The sequence below is a fragment of the Drosophila mojavensis genome, unplaced genomic scaffold (assembly GCF_018153725.1).
Source record: "Drosophila mojavensis isolate 15081-1352.22 unplaced genomic scaffold, ASM1815372v1 contig_74, whole genome shotgun sequence".
Lineage (NCBI taxonomy): Eukaryota > Metazoa > Arthropoda > Insecta > Diptera > Drosophilidae > Drosophila > Drosophila mojavensis.
The window spans coordinates 7642188-7657791 of record NW_025318899.1 but is presented as its reverse complement, the minus strand read 5'-3'; the positions used below and the strand labels follow the sequence as shown (position 1 = coordinate 7657791).

Here is a 15604-nt window from a genome sequence, read left to right as displayed (position 1 = left end):
TGTGCGTTTTTATATCACAGCGAAAGCAATTTGACTCTAACAACAGCAACAACAACAACAACAACTGTCGGCCGATTAACCAAAAGTTATATGCGAACAACAGCAATACACAGACACAAAAGAAAGCAAAAGCAACAACAACAGCAACAGCAACTGCGACAACGACGACAACAACTCAAAAGTTCTATATTTAAATATTATAATTTATGTGTTTGTTTGGCTATTGTATATGTACATAAACATACACACACACACACACACAATTGCATACACATACAGCTGCCCATTAATACATACTAATGTCAAAGTTGTTGTTGTTCTTGTTGTGACTGCTCCCTGTTTTACTCTCTCTTCCCCAATTCGCCCATTCCCACATTCCCGCATGCCCATCATGGACTGCTTCCGTCAGCGAACTCAGTTCCCAGTTCATTCCCACTTTGCGTTCCCAGTTCTGACTCGCACTGGCACTCGCACACACACACTCTCTCTCGCTCTGCCTCCCTCTCCCACTCACTCTCTCGCTAAATTCCTGTTCTGCGTGTGCATTGTTGTTGCTGCTGCTGTTTTGGCTGGCTTATTTTGGCTTTCATGCCGCTGCCGCTGCCACTGCCACTGTCTCTGCCTCTGCCACTGCCGCTGCCTTTGCCGTTATGTGTGTGTGTGTCTTTCACATTGCTTGTGTATGGGTGCAAAGAATAAAAGCCGCTGTCGAGAGTTGCTCTTGTTGTTGCTGTTATTGTCTTTTGTTCTTGTGTTTGTGAGTCGCTGTCGTCGTCGTCGCTGTCGACGCTGGGCGCATTTGTTTGCCTTTGTGTGTGTGTGTGTGAGAGAGTATGAGTGTGTTGTGTGCTTGTGCGCTTTTTGGAAATTCAGTCTCAAGTTCAAGGTCTCGCGGATAACGCACACACATGCAGACAAGTGCGAGACGCGTACACGAACACACACACAAACACACACACACACGATTCTGATAGCTTGTTAAAGCTACAAGTATGTATGTATCGATGTTTGTATGTCTCATCATTTGTATATTTATAGCGACAGATGTATGTAAATATGTATATTTATACGTGTGGACTTAAAGCAGCATTTCTCATTAAGTGCATTCGTATTAGTGCGAGCTGTTTACTTTTTGTTGCTGTTATTCTACTTCTTCTCCTACATCTTTTTGCCTATATACAGTTTTATACAAAAAGAAATAAGGAGCAGCAGGGGGAAAAAAACGCAACGACTATAAAATTATTCCTCAATATTTCCGCATCAAGAATTGATACGAGTTGTATTTTTGCTGTTGTTGATTTGTTGTTTTCTGTTTTGTTTCTGTTGTTGTTTTTGCTGTCTCTTGATACAGAAATTTCTCGTTTCATACAGAAGGAAATGCATATGTACAGCTGTATACATATTGTATATGTAGTATATGTACTTAAGTATGTAAGTCAGTCACTGTGCTTGTATGTACATAATATATTATATATAATATATTGTAATTTTTGTTGAACTGTGTTTTTGGGGGGTTTTATTTTTATATAGTATTAAAATTGTTGCTTTTATTATACATATATTATTTTTGTATTTTGATTATTCTTAAAAAATGTATATATACTATGCATACATTATAATACATATATATTTATATACATATATGCATAATGATTTGGCGCATTTGTTTGCTACGCAATTCGTTAGCTCAATAAATAAAATTTTGTAATATTTTTTTGTCTCTTCTGTCGATATTTTAATAAACTCTCTATATGCATGAGACGGTAAGCAGAAGGGGAATTAATTAATAAAGAATTTCGGATCATAGCTAATTTGCATTTATGATAACTTTTAATGATTTTTAATGCAACATCATGTAAAGTAGTTGCCATGATAGTTCTAGAGTAGCTAGGCTATATAAATAAATATGTAGTATAGATATATACATACTATTGGATCATAGCTATAGATGTATAGGGAATGCTTTTAGAGTACATATAGTACATTTCCGTAAAAATCTTCTATATTATAATCTATTATATTATTAGCATTTAAGGAAATGAGTCAGATCATTTTAAGAGTATTTTTTATGGTATTCAAATTCCTACATTATAATTTCATTATTGGGTGAATGCTTAATTCTGATTTTATTACGGATATTACATAATTTCATATTTTAGCCATTTTTTTTGAGCTTGCCATCTTCATTCACACCTCTTCCCAATTAGCACTTTCTCTGCATAGTTCTTCTATTTAAAGCGAGTGTTAATTAGACTTCTTTCTGTACATGTTTCCACATAGATATAGGAATATATTGAGCCAATCCAAACTAAATTTGAGCTATCTAATTGCATTGCTGCTCAGCTGTTCAATCAGAAATTAAACAAATCGAATAGGAAATTGATAGTCACTACAACGCTGCATGTGAGGTATTCTGATTAGCCAATTCCAATCAGATTTTGTAATTATATTGCGCTAAGCACTTTATATGTGACATAATCTCAGTTATCACACACACACACGCACACACTTTTATTAACTCTCTCTTTCGGGCTTATTATCAATTATCGCACTGGAATCAATGGACAGATAAGGAGACCCCACGACTCAACATGCTGGGCAATTGCTAGAGAACTGCGTCTGCCAATTGAGTGCGCTTACAACACACTCACATACACATACACACGCATATACAGACTTACACTCACGCAAACAGCGATAGACAGAAATCGAGACATGGCGCTTACATAATTCTTAAAACTCAAACGTATTTGGGTTAAGCTAAAGAAAATGATTTGCTAATTTCTTGCGCTGAAACGAGAAATTTTAGTTTTCCGCGCGCCACTGTCTCACTCCATCTCTCTCTCTCGCTCTCTCTCTCTGTTACACTCTCTGGTTCTCTCTCTCTCTCTCTCTCTCTCTATCATTTTCTCTATTTGTGTATGCGCTCAGTTGTTGCCAATCTATTCCCAACCTACCTCAAAATGTTTTGCGTTAGGCCTCAAAGCAACAGAGACCTCGTTGTGCAGCTCGTTTACGACGAGGGGGTGGGTTGGGCGACGACGACGTCGCTCTTTGCCACTATTTCCCATACACACACACACACACACACATACACGCACACACTTATACACTCGCTTACAGAAGCTGAAGCTGCGCTGCGCTGCTTACTCATGTAAAGGGAGACCTAAGGCAGAGAGGGAGAGCGGCAGAGCGAGAGAGAGCGCGTAACAAGCGCTTGTAAACGCTCGTTGCGCTCTTCGCCTCATGTCGCAATTGAAAGTTGCCTAGCATTCTGTGTGTGTGTGTGTGTGAGTGTGTGTGGGCGGTGAATTGGGAACGGGAGCAGTGGCTGCGGTTGAAACCCCAAAAGGTTGAAGGTAAAACAAAATCAAAAGCAAAACAAACGAAATAAAGTCGTGTAGAAAAAAGGTTACAAAAAAAGAAATAAAAAAGATTATTGCATGTTGTAAGAGGATGTGTATGTATATGTATGTGTGCGTGTTTTTAAAATACCCAAAATAAACTTTGTCAAGAGTTTTGTAAAAAAAAAAAAAAGGAAAAGGAAAAATATTTCGTAAAATTTGAAAAGAATTTGCTGAAATCAAGTTCCCTGCGTTTTACACGAATGAAGATCTTTGCTGAAGATAACGATGATTTGTTTACTGTATTCAGAAAGAGCTGAGTGAGAAGAGAGAAAGAGAGAGGGTGAGTTTCAACTGCAGCAAAATTCAGAGCTTTGGCATTTGATTTTGATTTGATGTGAGGAACCTGCATTTTATAAAATTCTGCGGGCTATTGCGGCTGGATTTAACGTGCTTTGAGATGCGAACAGGAAATTTTTACAATACAAACACTTTATGCCATTAAAAGCAGGGCATTATCTGTTAGGTGATTGTATTGCCCACTTTATGTAGATCTTGAAAGACCTAATTATAATAAGATTATTTTCGATAGGTTTGTACTTAAATATGTATATATAATATATTCCAAAATTCGTACATTCTATAAACTTAACTTGCAAACCTCTTTTAAGTGAGATCCCTAGTTCTTTAGCTTGTCACATACCTACATAAGTTCATATTCTTTCGACTCAGATACTTCAGTTGCAGCAAACTTTCCAAGCAGCTGGCAACTGCATAAATCTGTCAGGGCCATCTACTTAATAAACTGAATCCCTGCCAAAGAATGCTCAACCCTCTAGCCACTGCACAGTCCTCTCCCTTCTTCGCCCTCTGCCACATTAGTCATTTTAGAAACGTGACGCCCACTTTGTGGAGCTGCGAGCGACGCGCATTTCCGCTAATACAAAAATTTCAAGTACCTGACGCCCTTTTAAAGAACAAGTAAATGCTACATATACATACATATGTATATACTATGTATATGTATATTGTATTTGTTTTGTACACATATATGTATATATAATGTATATTTGTGTTAGTACAAGATTGCGATTCCCTCTGCTGCTGGCCAAATCGGAGCAAAGGCAAAGGCAATGGCAACAACCGCTTGCAAAAGTCAAAAGAGACGCTCGTGTCAAATAGAGGAAACAAGTTGTTGGCTGCTTATGCGAAGGGTTACCTTAGCCAGTCGCAGTCTACTAACACACATACACATGTAACAAGTGCCAACACACACAGACACACACACACACACACTCACGCTCAGAAACAAATAGTCCCCCAGTTGGCAGTTGGCGCCTTGGCAATTCGCCGCAGCAGTGCGAACTGAGAAACTATTTCACACACACACTTACACAATATTACAATTTACGATACATATACAGGCACATCTATACATAATACACACACATGCAGTCAGGCAGAGTGAATGCAGCGCGAATGGCAAAGCAAAAGCAAAGCGAAGCAAACTCGAGAGCGTTTGATAGTTGAGCGGAATTGCCGCTCACTAGAAAGCTGCTCGCACACATTAGCTTGTGCTCTCGCTCTCGCATGGCTCTGTAGTAGTTGCTGTTGCTCTTGCTGCTGCTACTACTACTGCTGCTGCTGCTGCTGCCGTTGCCGTTGATGTTGCTGTGCGTTTGCCGCCTAAAGTAATCAATAAAATTGTTGAGGTGGGTTAGGAAACTGTTACGAAGCTGCCGCTGTTGCGGCCTGCCGCTCTCTGCTCAGACAGCGCTAGCAGCGACGTAAGCAGCATTTTTGACGTCGTCGTCGGCGGAAATTGCGCTATTTTAAATAATGTTTATTTTGCGTTTGGACGTCTTTGTTTTTTGTTTGGCTGTCTATTGGGGGAGCACATTTTTTTTTTTCTTTTATTTCTGCTTTATAAATTTTGGTCTGCCATTGTTGTTGTTGCCAAATTGACATTTCACAACTTTTTTCTCTGCTAAAAGTTGAAAGATTTAAAGCAAGCCACGAATGGATACAAAACAAAACCAAAACAGTGAAGCTTAACAGATTTCCAGATATAGTCAAAGTGTAGAGTTACCTAGACGATTTTGAGGGACATCAACAACAGTTAGAAGAGTCACGCATAGACATAATTTTTATCTGTTCATCAATCAAATTTATATGGCTGAGAATATTCAAGAAAGAGACACGCAAACTTGGCAAATGAGCGCGGATTTACATATGTAAATATTATTAACAAATCAGTAGTCAAAAGATATACTAGTAATTCGTTGTTATTATTAAGATAATAATAATCAGCAGTAGATTAGAGTTAAATACTTTGCAGTTTGTTATAACAAACACTTATTTAGTTATTCTATAAATAGGTGTAGGGTATTTTAGTTGTTGATTGTCTGCAGGCTGCAGAAGACTGTTTCGATACAATATCGATAATAATTATGTTATGATCAATAATCTTCAGCTACAACAGTCTAGAAGATGCTACAGAGTTACACTCCAGTCAAACATAGCATAGGCACATGTAATATGTGTTTAAATAATATATACATATTAGATAATTATAAATCATGAAGAAATTTTATATGTGGTATAGTTTCCAATTCAGCTCTCCCAACTCTTCCTTATCATTAAGTCATTTCCCATTACCCAATACTGCTGATTTATCTCATATTCTTATATATCAAATATATGATATTTGATAGTTAAGCATATATGCTGCATGAATAAATTATAGATATTCCATTTTTAAATACTTCCAACTTGTATCCCAATAAACTCCATTCTAATCCCGCATTATCTCATATGAACAATTTACAGAGTAACTTCAAGTCAAGCATTTTCCGTTGTTACGTCTCATTTAACTGCTCTTCTTGTAGCATGGTCAAAAGATTCTTCCCGAATTTCCCTTTTTATTTGCTATTTTCTATATTTATAAATATATATTTTAATTATTGGGTATGTCCTAGTCAGGCACTTGCACGGCCTTTTGCACTTACAGTAGCGCTTCATCAAGCTCTTCTTGTAGGCCGCCGATCGTTCCGCCGGCTTCAGTCGCATCCTCGTTCGCTCGCAATGCGCTGTTGTTGTTGACGCCTCCTCATCGGATTCACTGCCCGAGTAGGCGTGGCCACGCCTCCTGCTGCCTGCCACAGGAGTCGCCGACGCAGCAGCACTCGCTGCTGCTCCTGCTGCAGCACTGGCTGCATTCGCTGTCGCTGTGGCAGCACTGCTCAGCGAGAGATCCAAGGGTGAGTCATAGCCATTTTGGTATTGCAGCTCCAACAGCTCCTCGTCATCGACATCCGCTTCGATGTCTGCATCGGCGTCCTCCTCGAGCGTTTCCTCATCCTCAATGTCGCTCATTTGCTGCTGCTGCTGATGCTGTTGCTGTTGCTGATGTTGTTGGTGCTGCTGTTCATGTTGCTGCTGCTGTACATGCAACTCATTGCTGCTGGTGATGACGCTGCCCCGCTGCAACTGCTGCTTGCGTTCCCAAAGTATCTTTGAGACATCATCCAAGGTGCTGCGCGTTTTATCTGGCTCGGCGTGAAGAGGTTGCTCGGATTGTTGCTGTTGCTGCTGCTGCTGCTGCTGTTGCTGCTGCTGTTGTTGCTGTCGCAGATGATTGTAGAGCACTTTGAACTCTCGGCAATCTGTTGCAATGTGCTCAGAGTCCTCCTCAGCAGCCTCGACTGCTGTCTGCTCCTTCTTAACTTCGCTTGCAACTTCTGCTGCGGCGGCAGCTGCTGCTGTTGCAACTTCTGCTGCTGTCGCTGTTGCTGCTGCTGCTGCTGGCAATGTTGCTGCTGGTGCTGCTGCTGTTGCTGGTGTTGCAGCTGGACTTATGCTGGGCGCAGGTATTGGACTGTGTTGCTCTGACTTGATTATCTCTATGGCACCTTCGATAGCTGTTTTAGTTAGTTCCTCCGCATCCTTAGCTAGGCTCGCTGTTTCGGGCGTCGGCGAGGCGACAGGCGTGGGCGTGGCACATGCCGCAGCTGTCGGGGATGCGGCCGGCGAGGCGGATGCCGAGGAGGCGGAGCAGGCGGATGATAGCGACAGCAGCGAAGAGGAGCTCGAACTGGACGACGACGACGATGATGACGATAATGACGAGGATGATGATGCCGATGATGATGATGAGGCTGTTGTGAGTGCCGCCGTTGCAAAATTATGTGCCGTGGCGGCCACCAAATGTTGCACCATTATCATTTTTATCAGTTTCTATAGGCAAACAAACAAAACACACTCACAGGTTCTCTCTCCCTCTCTCTCTCTTCACTCTCTCTCTACACGTTGCACATGTTATTCATTTATTCAGGTGTTTAAACTTAATAGATTTGAGGTAATTTTGCACTAATTCTGCTGCAGTTGGCGGCGACTGCAGTTGGACACATTTTGTCACACGCAACGCGTAGCGCGCATACGGAAACACACAAAACGTACAACGTAGAACGTAAAAGTCCGGCAACAACAACAACGTATTTTGCTTGGCTGTTGTGCTGCTGCTGTTGCTGCTGCTGCTGTGTCTCGCTTTACTTAGCTTTTTGCTTTTTGCTTTGCTGTCAGCCGCGGCACGTCATTTATCTCTTACGGTATCAGCAAAACTAAAATCTAAAGTCAGCACAAAAAGCACTGCCGAGTGTTTATTAGGCGCAAACAAACGTTGCAGGCGGCGACTGCGACGCGACTGCAGCGTGCGATGTCGTTGGCAATAAGCGTCGATGCCGATGCCGAAGCCGATGCCAACGTCGACGTTTCTGGCAAACGCGCGCGCGCGCCCCACTCACAGACACAGAGTCAAGCCAGCGAGAGAGCCAGAGCCAGAGCAAGAGCGAGAGAGACAGGTGGGAAGGCAAAAACAACAAAAAAAGGCGAGAATAGAAACAACAATAACAACAGTGGAAATAATAAAAATGAGCAAGCGACTGCGACAGCGACGGCGACTGAATGGGGCTCGCTTGCTCGGCTCGCGCCAACTGGAAGAGCGCGAGCCACGAAATGTTATTGGGACCCGCTGCGCTATTGCGAAAACGATGTCGACGTCGCAGTCACCGTCATCGTTGCCGTCGCAGTCGCAGTCGCGGCGGGGAGCGCGCCAAAATGGTAAAGCAGCAAACGTAACAGTTTTTGCGTTTCGAGAGCAAAATGTTTGGCGCTCTCTTTTGCTGTTGCTGTTCGTATGTATGTAAGCTGTAAATACGTGTGCATGCCTGTGCTTACATCTGTTTGTATGTACATACATATGTATGTCTGTCTGTATATTTGTATGTGTATCGCTGCTGCAGCTACGGCTGTGTTTGCGTTGGGTGGTTTTGTGTGCCACATGCGCATTTGCATTGCATTTTCTCCTCTAGGGACATTGAGTGGCAAACATAGCCAACCGGCACAGTGGTCCAGAATATATAAGATTTCATTTATTTTGCATGTAACATGCTAACAGAAATAAGTTTGCATATGCTTGATATTGAGGCTAGATACCCTGTACTGTAAGCTAATCTGTATTTTATCATAGATTATCACATCTTCTTGCTTAATTCTATCTAACTTAATCTATGATGCAGCATTTCCTTGTTTGCCTGATCTGCCGCCTAGATCAATTATGCATACATAAAAGAGACACACAGAGACACATACTTGAGCGTGCATGTAGTTGTGTCTGCCGCTCTGCTAATAGCCGCTGCGACCCAGACCCACTGCGTTCACTTCAGTGGAGCAAGTGGTGAACAATTGCAGCTATCTGGACACCCAAATGGGTCAGGCCGAGTCAAAAGGGCTGTGCGATCATGGGGGAGCAGCAGCAGCAGCAGCAGTGAGTGCAAAATATGGCAATGCATGTGTGTGTGTGCGAGAGTGCGACAAGTGAGCAGGAGCTGGCGATGCCGACGTCGACGTCGTTGTCGTCGTTGCTGCTGCAATATCGTCGTCGTGCAATCGACACGACTATGACTCAATGCAAGTGTGTGTGAGAGGGAGAGACAGAGAGCGAGCGAGCGAGCGAGCGAGCGAGTGAGCATACAAGAGCAAAAATGTGCTCTCTCAGTTACCGTCGCCTCCGTTGCCGCTGCCGCTGCCTCTGCCTCTGCCGTCGCCGTCGCTGTAGCCATCATCGTTTGACGATGCCAGTAGAGCAAATTTTCACTTTCCGTTTGTTTAGTTGTTGGGGGCCTTTCCATTTACTTGCCAATTGCAACTGTATGTGTGTATGTGCATGTATATGGGTGTGTGTGTGTGAGTTGCTCTCTCACAGCTCAACATGTGTGTGTCTGAATATTGCAAATGAAGGAAGCAGAACAAGAGCTGTAGAAGATGAAACAGAAGGAAGAGTTTGGCGTTTGGCGTTTGCCTCCGCAAAGAGGTGGCATGAGGTGGGCAGGGCTGGGGAGGGTGGCATGGAAGCCATGGGGAGAACTTTAATGAGGCGACGACGACGACGACGACGTCGCTGGCGACACAGACATACTTTTCGTTGAGCTAGTGTGCGTGCGAAATGAGTCCAATGTACCGACAACTGGTAGCCGCACAGAGAAGAGGGTGGGGAGCGCAGACGGCTCCTTTGGCAACAACACAAAATACACACAGACAGAGCTAAACAGAGCGAGAGAGCGGGAGGTTGAGAGGGATACAAATAGGGATAGACACATAGAGCCGTAAAAGAATTTTTGAAGAGGAAGCGCATTAGGTGGGCACCTCGACTGAAACTGACTGTGAACTGAGTTGGAACTGGAACTGGAACTGCCATCGACTGAGGTTTGGGCTTGAGTGCTGGAGCTTAGGCTTCTGTGTAGTGGATTCATGTTTCATGTTTCAGCAAAAGTCATTGAACAGACGGCGACGACGACGACGACGACGACGACGACGGCAACTGCTGCTACTGCTCCTGCTCATGCTCCTGCTGCTGCTTATTTCGACGTCTCAGCTCAGACGTTAAGTCAAATGGTTAGAAAGTGTCGGAAATGTATCGCTTTACTTGCCACCCGCCTGCTCGCCTGCCCAGCTCCAAGCACCAGCGCCAGCTACAGCGCCCACTCCCAAGTTCCTTCGAGAATGATGCGAATCGCCGCGTCATCGGCGAGACAACATTTTCGGAGTAAACAGCAGTGAATGACCTCATATCATCTAATACACGCGCCAAGCGCCCAAACCCCGGCCACCCCCCGCAGCGCCCCTGGCCCAGACTAACCTGCAGACTGTCGAAGCTCCCGAGTGTCTCATTCTCAGAGCGAGTCTCAGTCGACGATTACGATGGCAACGACTACGACAACGACAACAACGGCGACGTCGATGTCGACGTTTGTCAAACTTATTTTTATGCGCTTCTCTTTCACGCAAAAAATCATCAGACTTGTAATTGTTACGGTTTCGTCTTATATACAAACAAATATATGCACATACATATATAGGAGGCGGGTTGGGGGCGTGTCCGCCCGTAGGGTTGCGAGCAGATCTCTTTGTTTGGCTGCTCGGTAATCTGGTCAATGATGTTAGCTCTTTGTCTGCCCCCATCCAGTCACCCCCCGTCGACTGGGCGTGGACAGTGGGCGGGGTCAGTTGTAGGTTGAGCGACGAGATGACATTTGATTCAAATTTCGATTTGGATTTGGATTTCTGCACTAAGAGATCAACTATAAAGATAGATTTATATGCTAGATATAGCATAGTTTCAGCAAATTGAATTGAGGGTCAAAGGGCAAAGAGAGCTGATGAAACTACTTGGCCCAAGCGAAGCGAAACTGGGAATTTTTGGAATAATTTGGAAATATCAAGTGATAGCACAATGAAGACTAAATTGCAATGAAGCGATTTGGAATATTTTCGAAAATTGCACGAGATAATAATGCACGGATTTATAATTCTATTTAAAGATTGATTTAAGGAAATTTAATAAAAATAATATATATATACATATACAACATTCTTAATGTATTTTTTGTTAGGTTAAAAATGTGGAGATAGAATATCGAAGTATTTAGAAAACTTGGAGCCTATATCAAAATATACTTTATAAAATTTATATATTTTATTCAGATCTGGTTTATTAATCACAACTATATATAATTATATCCATCCCTCTAGTTCATTTGCACAACTTAAAATCTTTGCCAATAGTTTGCACTTAAGTATTGATGTTTGTTAATATCAATATTGCCCGATCGTAAGATATCATATGCAAGTACAATACTTGATACACATCGGAACTGATTCATATTTGTTTCCAACTCATATTTGCACAGCAAACAACATTGAAGTCTAGAGATTGGAGCCAAGAGGTTTCACTTGCAGATCGTTGCAATTCTTCAGGAAATTTCCAGCGCAACTTTTTGCTTTAATTTTGGTTGTCTACTTTTTTATTACTGTTTCAGTTTCTGTTTTTATTACTATTTTTATTTTGTCTGTTTTTTTTTTCAATTTTTGTTTTCATTGTAATTGCACTTGTATTGGCATTCACCTTTTCATTCAAAAAGCAACTAGCTCAGCGCTTTTATTGCCTAACAGCAACAACCTTCAGCTCAACTGTTTCCCCATTTCTTCAGCAACAACAACAACAACAGCAAAGCAAAGAAAAAGAAAAGGCAGCAGAAGTTCAGTTGCATAAATAAAACAACGCACTTGACCGTCAGCGAAAGACATCATTATCATTGTTAATAATTAACATTGGAGACAGAAATGAAAAAACTATTGTTTTTTTTTTTTTAGCTTGACCCACAGTGCGTATGGGTAACATTTTTAACTTTGCTGTAAATGTGTGTAAACGCGGCCTTTTACATGGCTATTACAAGCGAGCAACATGGTAATGTGAGGCAAGAGAGAAGCTAAAGTAGAAGTTCAGTTAAGTCAACAAGAAATTGTAACTGAGACGAGGCAGAGACAGCGACAGCGAGAGAGAGTGAGAGAGAGGGAGAGCAGACACTAGAGGTCAAGAAACAAGCAGCAGCAAGGGAGGTGGGCGGGGAGAGAGGCGCGTGACTGTGTGACTCGTTCTAGACAATCCTTGGCCATAATCAAGCTTTGTCTGACCAAACAGTTTTCCTCTTGCTTTTATGTGTTTTAATTAAAGCTGCAATTGAAATCGAAAGCCAACGCCAGACGCGCATTAAATGTTGTTCAAAAGGAAATAGCTGAATCGAGCAAACAGCAGCAGCAGCAGCAGCAGGCGGCTTGCACTTGACAACGAAACTGACAACAACAACAACAACAATAACAACAGACAATGGCATCCTACTTTTTAGCCACAAGCAGCCAGCAACAACAACAACAACAACAGCAGCAGCAGCAGCAAAACAAGTTGTTCATACGCCCCGTTGGCCCGTTTAGCCGCTTTGGCATTGTTTGTGGCTCGTCTGCAATGCTTTGCTTAGTTTTTTTTTTTCATTCGTTTTTTTGGTTTTCCTTTCTGTTGCACTTGCACTTTCTTTTTGCATTATGGCGTGTGGAAAAACTTTCGATTTTCTCGCATAAAAATGGAGAAAAAAAGCAACGAAAAAGCAAATTATTTTTAAAGAAAATGAAAGCGAGAAGTGCAACAACTCAGAGACTGAGACAGAGATAGCAACAGTGAGACGGCAGACAGACGGACGACTGACTCCTAACCGAGTTAATAGTAATGTGTGGAAACTTGTGGAAAACTCTAATCAGGTTTTCCTTGCCCACCCCTGAGCACCCCAGAGCAGCGCCCTAAATTTTCAGCTTGCGTTTACGATGCGCCGTTTGCTTTTATGGCCCAGCACTTGTCAGAGATTGCTGGCGAGCTGGGAATAGAATTGCATTGCCTGCGGGTACTTGACCTTAAGATATCCCCTAGGATAGAAAATATTTCTTTCAGCTCTTTAACTCTACTTTTAAAGAGCCAAATAGCCCACCGAAATGTCATGATCTTTCAATATTTTACGTTTCCCTATTCGTTGAGAGTCCTATTAATTATTATCATATAAAATATATAGGATATACCCAACAATTCTAGCTTCTATGAGCTTTTGCTCATATTTAATATTTTGCTAATCTGATCTTCCAGTTTATATGATCTTTAAATAGACATTTTACAACTTTTTATCTTCAGACTTTTAATATGCAGTCTTTCGATCTTCAAAGTATTCTCCGATCTCAAATGTACCGAGCTACGATCTGCAGATTACTAATCTTTTCAAATTCGATCTACTCATCTTTCGTAAATCCGATCCACTGATCTTTCGATCTCTAAATCTTCTAATCTTATGATCTTCGATTTTTCGTTTCTCTGCTCTTCACAATCTAAAAATTCATTGAAATATCCACAATTATTTCTATTAAAAATCTAAATTTTTATGAGCTTTGATTTGTAAGCCTCACGATCTTGGCTATCTCAGCGGAGTCTCGTTGCTTGAATGTCTAAACAGTTAAATATATTAATTATGTACTTCAGTTTCAGTGTTAGGCGAAAACAAAGTCGTGTGACTCCAATTGTGATGTTGCATTGAATTGAGGGAGACTTAATGGCCGCATCAACGGTCACGTGCCACCTGCAACTTTGCAACTTTTTGCAACCAGAGTAAAATGGCGAGTAGAAAAAACAAATCATCATCATGTTTTTCCTAACCGACTTAGCCAGGTTGGATGACTTCAGAGCCCGGTTTGCATTTGTATGCAACGTCGGTCATTCATAATGAAAGTGAATTCACTTCGCATTGCTTTTTTACATTTTTTTTTTTTGCTTTTCTTTAACAGTTGCCAATTGGCTTGTTTCATCTATATATGGCTAATTTCTAATGCGCTCAGCCTCTCTGTCTCTTTGTCCCGCTCTCTCGCTGTCGCCGCTACGCGCTGCAGAAACCAGTTATATCCATCTCTCTCTCTCTCTCTCTCTCTCACTCTTTGGACATCGCCATCGGCCCTGGTAACACTGACTGACTGACTGACTGACTTCTTCGCCAAGCGGCGAAAACGTAAACAGCCAAAGGAAATCGCTTTGCAAAAAGCAAGAAAAGAAAACACACACACACACGCAGAGACAGTAATAGCAACAGAAAAGAAAACGTGCCTCACATCTGGCCAAGCCAAGCCGTGCGACTGTCTGTGCCACATGTGGCCAGTTTCGCTGTTCGCCAGTCGCCCGATGCGATGCTATCGTTTGCTCGCCTCTTGATTTTCCCAAGTTTTCTGGCCAAGCCGGAAAGTATTTATTTTAATTAACGATCGAGCCGCGTTGGAGTGTTCGATTGTATTCTCCAATCAGCAGAGCTTAGCCTCGGCTCGCCGGGTGTCTCTGATTATTGTTTGACCATTTTCCACAATTTCCGAAAGCGATCAGCATGTGTGTGAATGCGTGTGTATGTGTGTTTGAATGTGTGTGTGTGTGTAGACAACTTTCGCTTGAGCTGTGATTTGAACTGAAAGGATTTACTCCTAGTCTACCTAGAGAGGCATTGCGTATACGCAGTGGTTGCCTGTGCAGCTCTTTAATTTGTACTTACCCGAGAAAATCTTTAAGTAGACCTGGGCATATATTGAATATACTATATATAATGATATAATTTCCCTATTCAATTAGAGTGCATAAAAGTATCAGTTCATTAGATCATATCAAGGCGCATTGCGTATACGCCTAGTTAGACCTTGCTTGAGAAATGGTTGTGTATATAATAATCTACTGCATATCATATATAGGTGCATGTATATCACATATCATATCTAATAGGTTATTATGAAGAAATACAATCTGTGTTATTTCTCTGTCTCTCTCTCCCTTATACACAAAGTATATGCATTGCGTATACGCACTGCATGCCAAAATCAACTAAATAGGCTGTGTATATAAACCACAGTAAACAAAATTATTCATTGAATGTTAATACCTCTACAAAACTCAAACTATATCTCCTATTGATGAATATTACAGACCATATTTTGCTCCCCATTGTAAGTCCAACGAAATAATTCTGTATCCTTGATTAGCAGCCACCTAGCCTAACATTCAGCAAACACTATCAAATACTCAATTGCTGAATAGCTGAAGTGCAATTAATTACAAATGCTTTTCAGCATTTTCATACACAATATTTACTAGTTATATTTTTTCGCAACAATACGTGATGGCTGGCTGGCTGGCTGGCTAGCTGGTTAGGCATCCCCTCTCTAACAACAATGCATCTGAATATCCATATCGAAATGTGCATTGAAATGTTTCTCGAAGTCTCCGAACTAAAAGTTGATTAAACTGTACAATAACAAACGGCAACAACAACAATTTTCAAGTTCAACACAATGAATATCAA

At 41.8% G+C, this 15604-nt stretch overlaps 1 protein-coding gene across 2 annotated transcripts in view; it reads right to left on the bottom strand.

Moving 5' to 3' along the window:
• The window catches only part of LOC6581724 (ecdysone-induced protein 74EF), a 36451-nt gene that overhangs the window by 6705 nt on the left and 14142 nt on the right, over positions 1-15604 (bottom strand). Inside the window, exon 1 of one of the 2 annotated variants that reach the window (XM_032730815.2) lies at positions 6353-8135. The exons of the other annotated variant lie outside the window; for it this stretch is intronic. Coding sequence (XP_032586706.2) covers positions 6353-7568 — 1216 coding nt within the window. The 5' untranslated portion in view covers positions 7569-8135. Of the gene's footprint in view, positions 1-6352; positions 8136-15604 lie in introns of those variants that run through there. 2 annotated transcript variants of the gene reach the window in all.